The sequence below is a fragment of the Gymnoscopelus braueri genome (genome assembly GCF_963280865.1).
Source record: "Gymnoscopelus braueri genome assembly, chromosome: 3".
Taxonomy (NCBI): Eukaryota; Metazoa; Chordata; class Actinopteri; order Myctophiformes; family Myctophidae; genus Gymnoscopelus; species Gymnoscopelus braueri.
This window is the reverse complement of record NC_137612.1, coordinates 26,281,937-26,301,226: the sequence shown is the minus strand read 5'-3', so window position 1 is coordinate 26,301,226 and position 19,290 is coordinate 26,281,937. Positions and strand designations below refer to the sequence as shown.

Genomic DNA, 19,290 nt, shown 5'->3' with positions numbered 1-19,290 from the left:
GTTGTTGTAAATTGTATTGACCCAGGGTGAGACTGTGAAGCCTCTGTTCTCTCCTGGTGCATGAACTACAGTAAAACTATATTTAGTAGCATCGAATGGCTTCCATCATTCTCTCCACTTTTTACAGTTTCTAAGTAGTAATTATATACATATCTAAATTACAATGGTTTCAAATTTGTTCAGCATTGCTTTTTCAGGGATGGGTCTGGAGTCAAAATGGCTTGGAAAGCTCAATTTTCAGTCTGTACTCACGCAACAAGTCAGCATTGTGTTTATAGCCCCCACTTATAAAAGGTACGGATCTGGACAAGATTTCCTCTCAGCCCTGGAATGACTGAGGTCATGGACCACCTACAGTACAGTATATCTAGTTGAAACTAACCTGAGCATACCCAACAGAGCTAGCCTGGTAAACACCCCCTCCCTCCGGAAATCTCATGCATTGCATTGCATTTGGTTTCAGGAAGGAGGGTCTGGGATTGCTCACAGAGTAAAGCTGCCCGAACCGCTGCGCATACGAACCAATCAGCGGCTGCTAGGGGCGGGATCATCCAATCACCTGCCTAGTAGCTTGAAAAAATGAAACTCCGTCTGTCATCGATTCTGCGCCCGGAGTCTCAGATGCAAGTACGCTGTGAAACAAAATGTGTGTCGCAAGCTTCTTCCATTTGACGGAGTGAGGTTACAACAGAGCTAGCTTCAATCAAAAACCTTCCGGTCACATTCACATACAGTACGCCACTCAGTCTGTGGAACTCACATGCATGCAGGGAGAAGTGCTTGTGATCCGCGGGGGCCGTGCCACCGGGAGCCGAGGGGATGGTGGGGGTCATGATGGTGGAGCCCAGGGTCCCTACGACTGGGGGCAAAGTGGTGGCAGTTTTGCCTAGCGCTGCTACGGTGGAGTTGGAGCTGTCTCCTCCCTCGCCCAGTAGGTGTTGGATGGAGTGGAGCTGGAAGCAAGGGTCGGACAGCAGGACAGAGGCGGCGCGGGATATCCTAAGAGAGAGAGAGGAAGGGAATGGATGACACAGAGAGAGAGAGAGAGAGAAGGACACATTGTTAGAGGTTGTGTTTTCTCTGTTACGGGTTAACATCTTTAGGCAGGGAAGTGACCCTCCTATGCCCCCCTCCCATATACATACATGATGGTATATATATATAATTATATCCAACCGTCAAATCAATATTCACTTCCACAGGTAGTTGTAATAATAATACATAATACAATAAATGTTGTACAACACATATCAAGGAACAATATTGATTTTCTTACTTCTTCTTTGTCCTGTTGGATATTTCAAGAAGCTATTTTACCTTTTGTGCCATGAATAACAAGAATGGGACAGAAAAAGGGGTGAATGCCAAGGGTGACTATGGATTATAGAGACAGAAAATGGTGTCAATTGACCGTATTATGAACTTAAATTAAAGTTTAAATATACAGTATACTTTGTTGTACAGTATGTCAAATAGCAGTAATAACAGATCTACAAGCTCACAACATCTCACAACACAAGGCATTGTGAGCTTGTAGATGTGCTATATTTTTTCAGAATGTTTGCATATTTTCATCTATTATGACATGCCCAGAGTAGGGACGCAATAGGGCTCATGTGGTTAAGCTCGCCATTAGGAGCTAGTGTGTGATACTTGTTGGATGACGTCTGCAATCCTTCTATGTTGGCGAAGAGTTAATGAACTTCGCAGAACCACAACGCTAAATGGCCCTGGGCATTATGCTTTTGCTGTTTTGAATTAGTAATGCTGTTGTTGTTTTGAGAGGCACTGATCTTTTCAACCTGAATGACACAGAGAAAAGCTGGATTTTTCTGTTCCCTTCAAAGGGAATCAAGACCACTTTAGCCTGTTCACAATATTTTGTTTCCGAATCATCTCAAGATGAGGGAAAATGCAATATAAGGCAATCTACCACAGAAAAAGATTGCAAATGCATTTTTCCTTCAACCATCTCAAGCAATACGATTTGATGATGCCCGAAAATCACATTATCCCTTATCAGTCAATTGAAATGACCTCAGCATAGGCCTCATTATCCTCTAACTGATAAGTGGAACAAGCCAGTTAAATGTCATTAAAAAAGCATTAAAGTAACCCTGAACACGCTCAGCAACCATAGAGCAAGCCAAACAAAAGGGAGACTACCATTGGGGTTTCCTCCCTGTACGGAAAAAAAGCTAGATTTTGCACCAGCCTACTCAGGAACGATGCAAGTTGGGAATGCATGCCCCACCCGGATATGCAATTCCCAGTTGTACCCGTACAGACGGGTACAGACCTGGGACTACAGACGGACACACAGACACACAGATAGAGATTTCACACAATTATAGTCGGTATAGACCGGTTCCTGTTGGCAACGATGCAATTTGGAAATGCATGCCCAACCTAGTTATGCAATACCCGTTGGACATTTCTGTATCTGCCTGTCTGTGTACCTTTAATGCCCATATATGGAGTTCTGTGTCAGGCATGCCCAAATATGGAGTCTAGGCCAGTATATGACGTCATAGTGATGACTTCAGCACGTCCTCGGCAATACGCATGCCGAGTTTTAACTCGACCTGTCCCACATATGGATATGCCCATATATGGGCATAGTGGTAAGATCGGCGGTTCTGGACAACCGGATGTCCATTATGCCTATATATGGGCGTATCGGTCGGACCGCTGGCACGGCACTCCCTCGGGTCGTTTGAGTTTGAAGGCGGTCGGGCGGTTCTCGAGATAAGCCGATGCACGGACAGAGATTTCACACATTTACTGTAGGATAAGCACAAACAAAAACTTGTGGCACAAATATATATCAAATATATTTCGTCCACTAAAAATATAGGACACTCCCATGTGGATATAGAATTCTCCAAAATATAATTATGGCTAATTTTCATAGTGTATTATGATACATATCACATAAGTTGTTTAGCTTGTATGGATTCCAAGAAACTGCTCCCACCACCTCTTAGGAAGTTGACCACTGGCTTTTTCTTGGAATTGAAGCGGTCGATGAATCGTCAGCTTTTAACAAGCGCATTGCGTGTCTCGGCTTGCTCTCTCTCACACAATCGCACAGCCATGGTCAGAATCATTCTCACACAATGGACAGATCACACACTCTCTCTGTCTGTGTCCATCTGTCCTTCCTGCACCCTCTGTCTTTCTTATTACCAACCTCTATGCCTCCTCTCTCTTGGGGAACCCACTCACACTCTCTCTCTCTCCCCCCCTTTGTCTCTCAATTGTACTTACACCCCCCCCCCCTCTCTCTCACTGTTTCTCCTACTCACTCAATGTATCTGATCCGCGCAGTCTTCACTCGGTGTAGTCTTGCTAATGAAGCTCCCTCAATGCCACGTTGCCTCCCTCCTCCCAACCGTGCTGTACCTCTCTCTCTCTCTCTTTCTCTCTATAATTCTCCTGTCTGTTCGGTTATCCCCTGCGGCTCCACTCAATCCATCCTTTACACATCAATCATTTACAGAGGGGCTTTCCACTGGACACAACTCTCACTCTCCCTCAATCCATCACTCTCCTCTCTCAGGTTTATGAATTGCCTTTGCAACATCTCTCTCTCTCTCTTTAACTCTTGCATGCTCTATCTTGCTTTCCCTTTGCATGTGCATTCACTTTCACTCCATTCCTCTGACAAGCACGCCCTGCTCATTGTCTACTGTCTTTCAGAAATACCTCATTGTAACAATGTTTTTGTTACACCACTACTGACTGAGAAGTGCTACAGTATGCTCTCGTTCTCTGACCATTCCCACCTTACGATATGATAAGATCTCTTGCTCTGTCCCTCTTCTTTTCTATCTCTCATGTTCTCTCTCTCTCTAAATCCAAAGGTGATTTACTGCCACAACATACAACAGTAGCCTAGGTATCACCAAAGCAAAGTCCACAAACACAGACACAAATCTGAATTAAAGCAGAGTTTTACATTTTAATTATGAAACAATCAAGTGGCAGTTTCGTGCACGTTGGGCTGTGCAGAACAAAACAATTCCAAACCTATGAGTAGTTTGTTAAAATGATAGGGATTTCCTGTCACCAGCAGGTGACTTAGAGATGTGTGCGCCTAGTCGACTTGTCTGCTAAATGCTGCTACCCCAACTAATCATTTACTAAATGCTTGTAGTTTAAACTATTAATTAAATCGAAATATACATACATGGATACTGTATATACTGCAGTTTTAATTGAGACATTTACATTTTGTTTCAAAATTTCTATTTTGCAGCCAAATTACTGTCAAGTAATAATGAAAATGTTGCTTTTAACAACCACAGACACGTGCCAATTAATTATTATTAACGACGGCAATTTGCGGGCCTAATTTGGCCTGTCACACCAATGTGCGCAGTAATTGTCAGCAGCCTGGCATTCCAAATGGAGTGAATGCACACTTGAGGAGAGCAGAAAAGGAGAGCAACGTTTGAGAGTATTTGAAAGTATTTGAAAGAACATAGGAACATTGCATAGGCTAGGCTGTGTCCAATGAAACTGGCATATAAGAATTTCACTGGAGTGATGAGAAATCACATCCAAAACAAACACATGGACGTGAACATCCAAGCCAAGAGTAACATTGTTACGCTGGAGGTAGCCTTGTTCCCAACCTTTACTCATCTGCAAAGAGAAAAGCCGGGTCACGACCTAATGCAGAGTGTCTATAGGGGCGGGACTTGTATGTATTTACTATTTTCCCCGGAAACAATCTTTTCCGACCAATCACAACACTTGTCATCCACGGAGAATGTTAACAGATTTGTAAAGTGTCACGTCATTTCCTTGGGCGGTACTTCCGCCACATACCGGTACTTCCGTTCAGACACTCAACCGTCTAGGTCTTGCCCAGTGTGTGCTGGAGGTAGCCTAGCCAAAAGCAGCCCCGTATTAGCTTGTTTACCAATATAGTATTATTTCGGTCGATAAAAGTACAAATAAAAAGTCATGCTTACCACTCAGCTTTGTTGAAGGCAAATGCTTAAAAAACTCAGCCTGCTTGTATTTACTAGCCATTTGCAGACATATACAGTATATACATACATCTACAAAATGTAGATGCATCGTAGAATCAAATGGAGTTATTAGCATGTGAATCGTAATCAAATTGAATCGTGAGGTCTGTCTCTTGCTCTGTTCTTTCTACTATTGCTCACTCCTAGTTTCTATCCTGTGGCATTGGCAACCTGCTATGACGTAAGTCAGACACACAAATAGAGAGCATTGTAACAATAAAGTCTGAGAATCGATGCCCCAAAATTATGTTTGGCAGAGTTAATGACCAGATGATGTTGGGAAATTATATATCTGCTATTTGACAAAAAGAAAAAGAAAACAATGTAGTAAAAAACTAAAGTCATAAGTTATTCATGCACCAGATTACACACAATGACAGAATGAGATGTTGTTGTGCTTGTAGGCTGAATAATAAAATAAAAAGAGTCACACTGTCTCTACCCACCCACTCTCTCTCAGCTTCTCCACAACCTGACATAGGAAACATGTGTACACACACACACACACACACACACACACACACACACACACACACACACACACACACACACACACACACACACACACACACACACACACACACACACACACACACACACACACACACACACACACACACACACACACACGAACCTTAAAGTCCCACACCCTAACACCTATTTGCTATAACGCAACAAAGCATACCTGTATGTCAGCCATTACTACAACCATGCACAGACTTTCTGCTTCTCTGCCTTTGTGTCTTTTACTTTTTCACACTACATACTACTCACTTAGTAAACACACATGAGCTGGGCTAACCTCAGGTTACAGCTTTGGATAAAAAAAATATAAAAATGAACTGATTCAGTTCATTTACTGACACGTTACAGTATAGGTTACAGTCAAGCACATTATGTTCACATACATTGTTTACTGCCTATTTACAATCGTTCTCTGACACCGTGTTTAATCCTACTCCCTCTGGTCTCTCTCTCTCATGTAAACAGTGGTAGTTGTAGCTTGTATGGTGCCCTGGGCCAACCACCCAGCATCAACGTCTGACACCCTAAATGCATTTGTTGTACAATTAAATATTGATGTCTTTGTGGCAGGGTGCCATGGTCTAGGCGCCGTCTGTGAGCAGGGGAGGCTCTACAAACTCACCGTTTCGACAAAGTTCTGACCCACACAATAAACAAATCACAAATGTCAAAACGTCAATATGTCACCATTTCAAATTTGTGTAGGGAAAAATGGCAGGTATGATGAAGGCACACATCATCAACTCACTTGTTTATTCCACTTATCTAGTCTACAGTATGTACATGTGCAAGTACCATTTTTGAGCAGCAGCTTAGGATTCTTACAGGGTTACATTTAAATGTTTTATTATTATTAGGAAAAAGCTGTGAGCCCCATGAATGAACATCTCTAGTGCTTTCTATTTTGTACCATCACAAACAGTTCATATGATGGTGTTTGTGGTTCATATTTCTTTTTGCCCTACTCAAGTACCTAAAGTGCCACCATCACCAGTTTGAATGTGTGCTTGCATGCATGTGTGCGTGTGTGCGTGTGTTTTTTGATTTGTACATGGACCAGGCTTTCCACGATAAACATTCAAAGTACCAACCGTTACTTAGAATCATAACAAACTTTGGGTACAGATGTAGACTCTGCACTCATATTTGGAAGCCTGGGCCATGTATATAAACTGACCACGAGTGGCCTGAAAATCGCTGGGATGACAAAGAGCTAAGCCAAATAACTTGCTACATATTGCTCTGTTTCAGCCGTTATAGGCAGTTTGGAGGAGTAGGTATTATACAGTATGTACCCTTAGGTGCCCATGAACCCTGTTACATTTGTTTCCCTGAAAAGTTATATTAATTTGTGGATTCTGTGTGTAATTAAAGTGTGTGTGTGTGTGTGTGTGTGTGTGTGTGTGTGTGTGTGTGTGTGTGTGTGTGTGTGTGTGTGTGTGTGTGTGTGTGTGTGCGCGTGCATGCGCGCGTGCCCGCAAGAGGATTTGGTACATTCAAACCTCTCTCCTTCCTCACTCTCAAAAGCCAATCGCTTTCTTACAGTACATCTGACTTCCTACAAGAAAGGAAATATCAATGAATTTTTATGACTTCCATTCTATTCTTTCTATGCCCTTCTTCCCCTCTAAATGCCTCACCCCACCCCTCCTCTCGCTACACACAGAGGAAAGATCGTTCGGCTTCCCTGGCTCTGAAAGAATTTTGACCATTTATATAGTGTACAGACTTCAGGTTTACACACTTTCTAGTCACCAAGATGGAGATGTTCAAATGGAGTTCAAACATTGGACTGAACCAATCATTTGAGACAAGTTTAATATGAAACAAAATCAGGAAGTGGAACACTGCAAAGGTCAGGAGCCAGATTCAAACCCAAAATGTGACAAGTACACGTTGTATGCTTAATGTGCAAACAGTTGGCCCAACATGGGTGGGAAGTAAACACCAGCTGCCAGCCAAATGCTGGTAAATATTAGCTGCAGCTGATGCCTTTGTTGATTGTTCTGTATGACCTAAGTTGTTGAAATAAATAAACAATAAAATAAATAAATAAATACTGTAAATGTCAGAAATTATTTAGATGAATCTCTTAAACCCAATATACTTAGTTGACCAGGGTCCACCTGGGGTCCACATGCATTTTTGCCAAATGTTCGCCCAAGAATAGGGACGCTAGGGTTCATGTGGTTAACTGAGGAATATCAATCACTATCATTATTAGAAGATGGAAAGGTTTGTTTACAATTACAAAGGCTTTCTTCCTCCTTTCTGGATGCACACCCCAGGGCCTTCACATCTGGGCCATCTCTATGCAGTCTCCCTATGTGGCAGCATTTTGTCTAAATATAGAAACGTAGATTTTAGGCATTTATCTGTTGCCATTATCCAATGAAAATGACATGGTCAGGGTTCAATTTTCACCCGCAAGACATTGGGATTATTTCCATTATGGGACGGCCACTTCAAACCACTCTACGTTATGCAACCTGGTCACTAATGCACTAAAGACAGTGGACTAACTACTAACTTTATAAAGAGAGAGAGAGAGAGAGAGAGAGAGAGAGAGAGAGAGAGAGAAAGAGAGAGAGTTGTCGCTCCCACAGCTGGTGTTGATAATCATCTCTGTACGTCAAAGAGGGGTTCCAAAGGGGCTAACACATGGTACATGGTGACATTTTCCCTTCAAATCCACTCTGACCTTATCACCGTAGTCTTGTCAGTTCAAACAAAACAGCCAGGACATAAAGACACCCTCCTTATGCCTAAGCCTGCCTGCCTCTATCTCGTCGCATATCTTTTTTTTATTCAGTCTCTCTCTTTCTTGAAGCAATAACAGATGACTGATACGTAATCTGTAACAGCTCGATTGGCAGCTTCGGTTCACCCGAAAACAAAGGAAACGTGGGGGAAAAAGAGAGAGAACATTGTCTTGTGGCATTCTCTAATAGAGCAGTGTGAGTCACGATGTAGATAGATGGAGTGGGGAAAATGTCACAAAGTGCCATGTTGTCAAAGGCTCATGTTTTCCCATCTGCAGAAGTTGATTGTGTTGTCTCATCAAATATGTGCCGGCAAAAGGGCAAAGCATTCCAACAGACAAGGCAGATTAAACAGGTGGCAACGATTATGTTCATGTTTGAAAATGGAAGCATAAACAATCCAAAGGAAAAATACAAAGTTCGGAAAAGCGCAGAAAGCTCATTTCGGTGGCTGGTGATAAGCCAATACAAAATGTGGCCAGTCTTCCCAGTTCTGCTTCTCAACTATTGTCTTTGGAATAGAATGCTAGCTGCTTAAGTAGTAGAGATGGCACAACTCTTTCTATCTCTTTTTTTTCCTTTACATTTTTTATCCCACGATTTTGTAACCCTTTTTTCACCCGGTGCCAACTTTCTAAGTGATCCTGGGCGCTACACTCCCCCCGCCAGCCTAGGGAGCCCAGGGCAGAGCTCATGCCTCCTTCAATGCATGAGAGGCAACTGACCTTCTTGTCACCTGACAGGGGGGAGTTTCCCCGGTAGAACGTAGCGCGTGGAAGGAACACGTTATTCCAACCAGTTCCCTTCCCCTCCATCAGGCGCCCCGGCTGTCATGGGGGAGGCGGTATAGCGACCAGGATTACTAAATGTTTCTGTGAGGGTATTAACCACCCTAGGAGACATGGAGAGAACATGCAAACTCCACACAGAGTAGGCCCTTTCGCCAACCCCACCTAGGGTATGGGCGCTGATGACGCAGAGGAGAAGACACGCCCCCAGCGCCCACAGCGTCCCCGGCAGGAATCGAAACCAGGACCTTCTAGCTGTGAGGCGACAGCACTACCGACTGCGCCACCGTGCCCCCCCAACTCTTTCTATCTCAATGGCTCTGGGCACCCTAGTGGCCAAAATATGGGGCAAAAATCTAATAGCAATGTATACTGCAGGGGTATTCAACTAGATTAGGCAGGGGGCCACAATTGTAAAATGACTTGAAGTCAGGGGCCACAAGACCATGTTTGTGGTTAACCGTTTGTTGTGTGTGCTATAGCAAGGATTCACAAACTTTTCAGGCTGTGAACCCCCAAAAAGAATCATATTTGAACTGGGGACCCCCCACACTGACAAGCACTTGGAATTGTAGGAGTTGAGTTGATTGATTTAGTTTGACTCGGTTCCACAGATAAATATATTGTGAAAATAGCCGATCTACAAGCTCACAACACCTCGCAGTGCAAGGCGTTGTGAGCTTGTTGTTGCCTCTTTCTTACGTAATATTTGACAATTTGGCCAATATGGTATTAAAAAGGTCTGTAAAGTGTAACTTTAGAAATGTGCAGATATCTACACTTATACTGTATGTTGGTTTGTTTACTGCTGAGTGAGAAAACAATGTTGCACATTAAGCTAATCATCTGGGGACCCTCCAAAATCATTTGAGGACCCCACTTGCGGTCCCGATCCCCAGTTTGGGAACCACTTCTATATAGGACACAACAGTGGACATATTATGTCCATTATGGTAACTTATTGGGGCCGGCTTCATACTGCATTCATGCATTTTGATGTTTGAAAGAATCATTTTGTTTTTATTGTTTTTAATCTGTTTATTGGGTTTTTTAAAGGCATTTCTGTGCCAGTCCTTCATAGTGCACAGGCTTTGATTGGGATATTGAGAAAATAGGAAGAAGATATGTCAGTGTGTCCCTGACATGGAAGCGTCTTTGTGAGAAGAAAAGTGGAAGCAGGCTGGCAAGGTGAAGGTTATTTTTGTAATGTTTTTGAGCATCCGACTGATAAGGGCACAAGCTCTAATAATGAGTCAGTTCAGACCATCATTCAGCTCAGGACGCTATTGCAGATGAATGAATCATACTGTAATGACATAGTGTAATGTCAAGCTGAACTACTTGAAAGCTACATTATTCTGAAATAATGAGAAGTAAACAACATTTCTGGCTGTTTTGTTTCTTTGTACCATGAAAAGGTATTTTCTTAAGTACATATGACGTGAGCTGCTTGACACATTTAGATTTTCTTAAGGGTGATTTTTTAGTTTATACTGGAGTAAAATATCTTTCAAGAAAGATATCTGTACCTTTACTATGGTTTTTATACACCGCTATATATTTCTCCATGTTTAACGTGTAAGGCAGAATTGGGAAGAAATCATGAAGCAGTTGCTGCAATTTGTATAATAATAAGTTATTGGATTTATTATTACACTATATGGAATGTGTTCCAGGGGCCAAATGAAAGCTCCGCTGGGGCCAGGTGTGGCCCGCGGGCCGCCAGTTGAATATCACTGGTATACTGTACAATTTCGGACCAGGGTCCCCCTGGGGTCTGTCTATACATGTCCTACTTCTTTTTTCCCTTTACACCAAATATATTCACCGAAAATCGATCTAGATGTAGATTGGCTACATAGTTTAGTTAGTTGAATGTTTTCCTATTTTTGCCGAGCGTTTGCCTATTATGACATGCCCAGAATTGGGGTGCTAGGGTTCATGTGTTTAACTTCACCTTCCTCCCTTCCATCTGCATCCCCTTTTATTACCCTACTGAAGAGATGTAATGGCAACGCTATCGACTGAAGTTCTGTCTCCTATTTAATCAGATCAGAGCGATAGAGTATCAGTGACTGGCTGACATCCAACTGTGGTTAATTAACCTGGATGAGACAGACATTTAGTCTCCTGGCTCTGTTCACCAAAACACATCATATGATGTTGAGGACAGGGTCATGACACACACGTTGTTCTGACAGGGTCACAGATACAGAGCGGTATTGATGGGATTCACTGTTATAAAATCTAATTCTTTCCTGACATCAGGGGCAATGCAGAATTTAGGTTTCAGGGTGAAACTATGTGAGGGCCACTGGCCTGAAGACATGCAAAAATACTTATGAGTAAGCTCACTGCTTAGTTTTCAAAATAAAAGCTCTGTGCACATTTCTAGCTTTAACTTCCAAGTAATCACAGACTGTCCATGTTGTGTAAAAGCTTGTTAACACTTCTGACATGGCATGGCCGTGGTTAACACCTCTCCCACGGATCCTCCCATATGTTGTCACTCTCGGCTTTACTATCATTTTGTCTCTAAGGGGGGAAAAACAATAACAAAAACAAGAAAGATGAAAGATGACAGCTACTGTATACTGTATCTAACTGAAGAACATATTCCTCTTTATAATCTTACAGAATCACGTAGACTGGATAGAGCACACAGCCGAGATGGCATAATAAAATGCAATAAAAGCCAGTGTGCTCATACCTCATACTGTATGGCTGGCATATTATATTATTGCTCTCTCATAGCCCAGCCCCACAGTCAACTCTGTCTCTCCAACAGGGACATGTCAATCTGTTAAATAAAAATAATGTAATAATGTTAAATAACATTATACACTAAAACACAAATTCATGTTGGGGAAACTTCAAGGCAATATCAGTAGATGTAAAGTACACATCAGTAGTCTTTTGAGCTAATTGAGAAAAATGTTACTAACCAGCTTGCAAGCTTAAGTGGCTACTAAAGTTGTTGGAGATTCAGTTACAAGGATATTTTAAGGCTACTTATTGATTTACACTAATAATCGCAGCACCTCGACGAACAAATGTGTAGTGTGATTGTGTAATGACTGGTCAGTATGGTCACAACCCATCGCCAAATGAAAAGGAAAAACAGCGTTCTCTGCTGTTTTTGACTATCTCACTTGGCTCTGGGAGGAAGTCGACGTAGCACGCGTGCGCAAGGAAACCGGGGTTTTGGTCTGCCTTCAGCCTTTCACTTCCGGTGGTGCGACTATGTTTTCATTCCCACTAACAATATTTCTACACGGAACACTAACACCACTTCTCCCAGAGAACATGGATCGTTTTGGTTATAAGCCCACTTGTTTCTATGATGAAAGAGCAAGTTAAAATGTGAATATCTTTCCGTGGTTTTGTCTGCTCCGAGGACGCTATTGTTAAATGAGTTTCGGTTTGTTTCGAGTGGGGAAGGATCGGCGGATACGTAAATCACGCCCACTACATTTGATTGGGTAAAGCGCGGCCTGCTTCCTGATCTGAAGGCACGCCCACTTGTAGGTCAGTGCGTACGCGATAAGACGAACCCCCCCGACAGATTCAAACGCAGAGCAGAATCTGTTCTTGAGAGATTAGTATGGTCATGGTCACTGGTAAATGTGGTCACTTGCCATGGTCACTAGTCAGTATAGTCAAGAGTATGGTCATGGTTATTGGTCAGTAGGTCGTGGACCATGGTCATACTGACTAGTGACCATGTCAAGACTGAGGAGACATCTGAACATACAGTACCTCTACCCTGACATATTCCTGCCTATGATTACCCTATGAAAACCTAAACTGCATTCATCTCTTTTGTTACTGGCCTACACATTAAATATTTTCTAGGACAACTACTTATTTTCAAGGACGCACGCACGCACGCACACACACACACACACACACACACACACACACACACACACACACACACACACACACACACACACACACACACACACACACACACACACACACACACACACACACACACACACACACACACACACACACACACACACACACACACACACACACACACACACACACACACACACACTTCAACATGGTCCACATGGAAATAAGCGGAGATACATGACAATTTATATTCAATATACTAGAGCACCATGAATATTACATAGAGTACAAGGAAAGGTAAGAAGGACAATCCCAATAATGAAAAAGAGAGGAGAGGAGGAAGGAAAAGGGAATTGAAAAAATAAAGAAGAGATCAAATGCTCACTGGTAATTCCTTTCTTATTTTTCACATATATTCATGATATACACACTGGCCAATCAAGTCCCTCTGGCATACTCCTGTACATGCTCCTCCTTTAGTGACAAGCTGGAGAGAGAGAGAGAGAGAGAGAGAGAGAGAGAGAGAGAGAGAGAGAGAGAGAGAGAAAGCAGGAGCAAAGCTTCGTGAATGGAAGACTGTGCGAGATGAGGGAGGGACTGAGGCAGGAGGAGGGGGGCGTCAGGGGGAGGAGGATTAAGTCAGAGAGGAGGAGGAGGAGGAAGAGGAGAAAGCACCAGAGGCAGTAGAGATACAGTCCAGGTCTCAGCTCAGCTCAAAAGCCTGCCAGTCAACACCTACTGGATGGAGCTTAACACACCCGCACACCCACACAACAACATCTGACAACAGAAACGATAGACATGCAATCTTCATTTCAGGATATATCTAAGACCCATTACACCACACCTGGTGTCAGCACAGTGGAACAGAGAAGAATTACTACCAGGGAACTTTATCTTTGTGTGTGTGACGCCTGAGTTTTTTTTTTCACGCTTGTTTTTGGAGTCATGGAGCTAAAAGGATGACAACTTAAAAGAGAGGAGGAGAGGGCAAAGTGGTTATCTGGGAGGGAGGGTAGGAGGGAGCTGGTCTGCCACGGTCGGCTTCAGCTTGCCAGGGATTTCACAGAACGGGCTGAAAGCCTGGTGCTCCTTTGCATGAGCCTTGATCGGAACACTCACCCACTCTCCTGCTATAAAAAGAGTGACTCTATACAAACTGGCTGGTGGGGAGAACGAGACATACGAGAGAGAGAGACAGATGGGAAAGCGGCGAGAGTGGGAGAGACAGAAAGATGCGTGTGAGTCCACGCGAGTGCCTCTTTAACATAAGTATGTATTAGAAACCTCCCATACGTCTGCGAGACTGAGCGCAGCCATGTGGACGAAGTGCTGACTTCTTCGAAAAAGCTATTTCCGTGGGCGTGGGCAAAAGACAGATGGGACCGTGATAAAAAAAAAATAAAAAAAAAACGACTTGGTATGGGGAACAAAAATAGGAAGAAATAAGAAAAGACGATGCAACTAGAGACAAGGCATTTGTGTCACGTTAAAGAGCTGTGAGCGAAACAGAGATAGGAGACAAGAACAGAGACGGTGAGAAAGTAGGTAGGTGAGGGGGAGAACTTTTGAGCTCTGTGCATTGATGGCAAAAAACAACAACGACGCACAAAACAAGCACAGTTCTTGAGACATTTTATGGATACTTCGTGGACTGGACTTGGGTTACAGATCTGCGGAGGTACACCGAGAAGAGGACAACTTGAAGCATTTGATTCTCCAAAAGACAGGCAGATTGGCTCTGCTGAATGTGCTCTGGGTAACATGGACTTTAATAAGACTACAGTGACAAACAGGATCTAATGATCAAGAACATTATTTTGCATTCAAAGGATATATTTCACAATTGTGGATCTACAATGAGATGGCCCTGTGTTATTGTTTAATGAACTACTGAGAGGTGAGGGGAAAACATGCTCTGATTTGGATCATATGCAAATGACTCCTGTGGTTGGTTTTACACAGTTTCATGTGACTGGAATAAAATTAATGTCCGGCAGAAAAAATGAGGGAATTGTACAATGTGCCACCAGTCCTACTGTATGTTGTCACCACAACATGTGGATGAGTTTTATTGTGACTCAACTGTATTCCATTCGTTAATGACCCTTTTTTCTTCTCCATCCCTCCCAGTATCCCAACCCTTCCTTCCTCCACATATACTCCACATACTGCATTATTGCTCTGGAGAGAGAAAAGAGAAAGACTGGACTATTGGGACAGCTCTGGCTGTACTCCTGATCTCTTGGGATTTTTTTGTTGTTGATCAAGACACACCTGGATGAACTGTATCTTTTTTTATTTAATGCAGTCCACCCCTGTACTTGGCTCTGGCACACATCTTCGCTGTTCTGTTGATACTGTAGGTGGATACGGATGCAGTCGATTAGTTTTGACATTAACGGGAGCCGGGCAAAACAAACGATCACGCCTGAGTGCACACCGGGACCTGGAATAAGAGGGGCTACGCATACATCATGCTGACACTTCTGTTTGTGGCCTGTGGCTTTGAATGAATGCATTGAATGAGCCGTTTCCTACTACCTTGTCCTGAAAATGACAGAGACGACTGAGGGACAGGGATTTCAACAGTTACACTGGGTTCTCTGCCCATGGAACGAAGCGTAAACAGGTGCACACAAATGAGCACTATCACCTGTCTGTAAAATGATTAATGCATGACAAAAAATAGGGAATATAAAGCTCTCCATGGGCTAATTTGGTTTGCCCATAGCTTACTGTGAATCAGGCATAAAGAGAACAATTTTATTCATAGGGAGAAAAAAAAGTAAAGAACATGAGCTAACAACAAAATAAATGTGCTGTTAAATTGGACAAAAGAACAGAAACAAATAACAGAGACCCTCCTAAAGGAAGTTTAAGAAGTGCACTGGCTAGATTGCCTGTGGCCAGTGCCTGGTGTTTACACCATGTGGTGCACTGGTGTTCACAGTGGACAGGGTGTGGTGGTGGCGGCGGCAACACATCCATCATCATGGTGGTCTGCTATTGCACTGTTAGCCTGTGTCCTGTTCGCCCAGCTGAGCCCTGCCAAAGGCAGCATCTGCCCTTCTGGCTGCCTCTGTGCTTCTGACATCCTCAGTTGTACTGACCTGAGACTGGAGCAGGTACCCAGCGAGATGCCGCTTTCCGCCGTCACTCTGGATCTCAGCCACAATCGCATAGCGTGTTTGTATCAGGGCGGCTTTGGAGGGCTCCCGCGGATGGAGGCACTGCGCTTGGCACACAACCAGCTGACGGAAATTCGACCGGGGGCCTTCCGGAACGGTTCTGGGCCTCTGCTCCGGACCCTGGATCTCTCCTCGAACCAGCTCCATGTGTTGGAGGAGCACTACTTCCTGGAACTGTCTGGATTGGAGGAGCTACTGCTGTTCAACAACCGCATCGCCCGCGTAGAGAGCGGGGCCCTGGCCGGGCTGGGCAGCCTCCGCAAGGCCTATCTGAGCCACAATCGCCTCACCGACTTCCCGTTTTTTTCCATCCAGGAGCACAGCCACCCGCACCTATCTTTACTGGACCTGTCCTCCAACCGCCTGCCCAAGCTGTCTCTGGAGGACATATCAAACTTACCCGTAGCAGTGCAGGGTGGACTCTACCTCCACAACAACTCCCTGGTGTGCGAGTGCTCTATGTACGGGCTGTTCCGCTACTGGGAGCAAAAGGGCTACGCCTCAGTGTGGGACTACAGACAAGAGCACACCTGCCTCGTCTACGGGATACAGAGAGGCACCGTGCGCTTCTTCCTGCACGGACGCTATTTTGAGAACTGCAGCCTGACCGAGATGCATCAACTCCTTCAGCGGGAGATCGACGTCTTGGTATATGTCGGCCAGGGGGTAATCTTGAACTGTTCGACAACCTTCCCGGGGCGGCACGTCACCTTCCTGTGGGTGTCGCCCAGCCAGGAATATGTGGCACCGCCGGGGAACAATGGCTCACTGAAGATGTACGCCAACGGCAGCCTGGAGATCGTAGCGGCACGGACCGAGGACTCAGGCGTCTACTGGTGCATGGCACAGGACCGGCAGCGGCAGCGCAATGAGACACGGGAGGTCAACGTGACTGTCGCACATCCACGGGGCGCGGCCGACGACCAAGAGCCTTTCAACACGGGCTTCACCACCCTGCTGTGCTGCGTTGTCAGCCTGCTGCTGGTGCTGATGTACCTCTTCCTGACACCCTGCCACTGCCCCATGCGCTGTGGCAGGGCCCCAACCCCGGCCGCCACCACCCCAAGCCCAGGGAATGAAGCCGGCGGCGTGGGCAGTGCGCAGTCCTCCATCCTCACACCCACCCCGCCCGCCACAACCGAGGGGCCCGGCCGTAAGGTCAGTACCAACAAGCATGTGGCCTTTCTGGAGCCTATCAGGGAGCAGCAGAACGGCAGACTCAGGGCGGGACCGGGAAGTGGGGCAGGGCACGGACACCTGGGACCGGGTTTGCTGCTAGGGGCGGAGCATCCACCCAAGCTGCACAACCAATCACAGCAGAGGGCGGGGGAGACAGACTCTATCATGTCTGTTTTCTCAGACACGCCTACAGGGTTGCCTTAGTGACAGACAGACCCAACAAACACTGTCCAATCTCACTCCCTCACTTTTCTAACCCTTGGCACCTCCCACTGCATCCAGCACCAGACCTGAGCAAAATAGTAGTCAACTACTAGAAAATGGTAAATTATTCGTTTTTATCTTAGCAAATTATGTGCCTATTTCTGAGGCTATGACATTGCTTTTGCCATTAGTAAGACATATCCACTGTATCTGTTGAAAGAGTTGAAATATTTCAAACCAAATTATATGCTATATCCTGCTTTTGCCCAGGTCTATTCACTCACCCTTGCAGCCACAAACCAATGCACTGTGAAGGTGTAGTCTCTCTCCTGCTGTAGCAGGCTTACAGAGTAGGCACGTTCTTGTACAGAAGGCAAGCGACAAAGAGTCATGGGGAGGAGAGAGCAACAAGACAAGTGCCAAAGTAGAGAGATAAGGATAAGGCCCATGAACGAAAAGAGAGAACGAAAAGCACTTAGGGGGAATTGTGAGTACTGCCAAGTCTGGCGAGGGGGGGAGTTGCAAAAGAGAGAAGGAAAAAGAGAAGAGAGAGAGAGAGAGAGAGAGAGAGAGAGAGAGAGAGAGAGAGAGAGAGAGAGAGAGAGAGAGAGAGAGAGAGAGAGAGAGAGGGGGGGGGGAGAGAGAGAGAGAGAGAGAGAGGGAGTAACTCAGTAAGAACCCAACTAAGGGGGGAACAGGAATTAAGGAGGTGAAATGGAGAGAGCTTCTGAGACCTGAGTATGGACTGATACTGAAACCAAGTGCACGGACTGTCCCTTTAAGCACGGCTTCGAACCTTTAATAAACAATAGCTGCCGATGCCTTCTTGTCTTAGACAGAGAGATGGAGCAAACATCTCTTTGTACAGCTTTTTAGCTATATATTGTATGTTTTTGATTTCCATTTCAGTGCTAGCGAGCCTGTTAGTTGATTAGCTCCAAACCAATCTGCGTAGAGTAACTGTTGGCATGTGAAGTGCTTTAGAATAGGGAGTAAACATTAATGCAGATTTAAAGGCAGCTTTTGGAAAGTTGGAAATCAAAACCCTACCAAATTAAACACTGAAAGCAAAGGGTGGATTTTGTTTTTTTTGTATGTGGCAATTTCTGTATGATGAAAACACTGATCAATAGAGAATAATTGCTTGCTAAATCCGATTTGGCGATAGCCTAGCTCTGTTCTTAAGCATTTTATTTTGGAGGTTATGTTGCCATTTTCCTGGAAACACTGCGAAACTGGACTGGTGACAAAAGAAAAGAGACTCAAATCTTGCCTTTGTGTGGCGAGTATACTGCAGGATTGAATGGACAATTAGGACACACAAGTTTGTTTTTATGCCTTTCACTGTCTTCATGGTGTTCACTGCATCAACCTTTCTTTGCAATGGCCTCTTCCCCTCTTCCTCTCCCTCTTTCAACTTCTTCCTCTGTCTCTCATCCTCTCTTTATCTATGTGTTAATAAATCTTTCATCTTGGATCGGCCAGGGAATGTCTGCCTTGTTATTGTTACTCACAAAGGGGAGCTTACGTTTGCACATAACCAGATAACGGGCAAAGTGTCTCTGTGTGTGTGTGTGTGTGTGTGTGTGTGTGTGTGTGTGTGTGTGTGTGTGTGTGTGTGTGTGTGTGTGTGTGTGTGTGTGTGTGTGTGTGTGTGTTCGTGTGTGTTCGTGTGTGTGTGTGTGTGTGTGTGTGTGTGTGTGTGTTTATCTTCTTGGTTTCTCTGACAAAGGTA

At 44.5% G+C, this 19,290-nt stretch overlaps 2 protein-coding genes across 3 annotated transcripts in view; one reads left to right on the top strand and one right to left on the bottom strand.

Moving 5' to 3' along the window:
- rnf123 (ring finger protein 123) overlaps nt 1-19,290 on the bottom strand; it is a 202,847-nt gene that overhangs the window by 56,812 nt on the left and 126,745 nt on the right. For both annotated transcript variants that reach the window (XM_080423938.1, XM_080423937.1), the window contains exon 37: nt 761-999. In XM_080423938.1, coding sequence (XP_080280064.1) covers nt 761-999 — 239 coding nt within the window. The remainder of the gene's footprint in view (nt 1-760; nt 1,000-19,290) is intronic.
- amigo3 (adhesion molecule with Ig-like domain 3) lies at nt 15,123-18,193 on the top strand. Its single transcript, XM_080423939.1, has one exon. It carries the CDS (start codon nt 15,912-15,914, stop codon nt 17,553-17,555), a length of 1,644 nt encoding a protein of 547 aa, XP_080280065.1. The 5' UTR covers nt 15,123-15,911; the 3' UTR covers nt 17,556-18,193.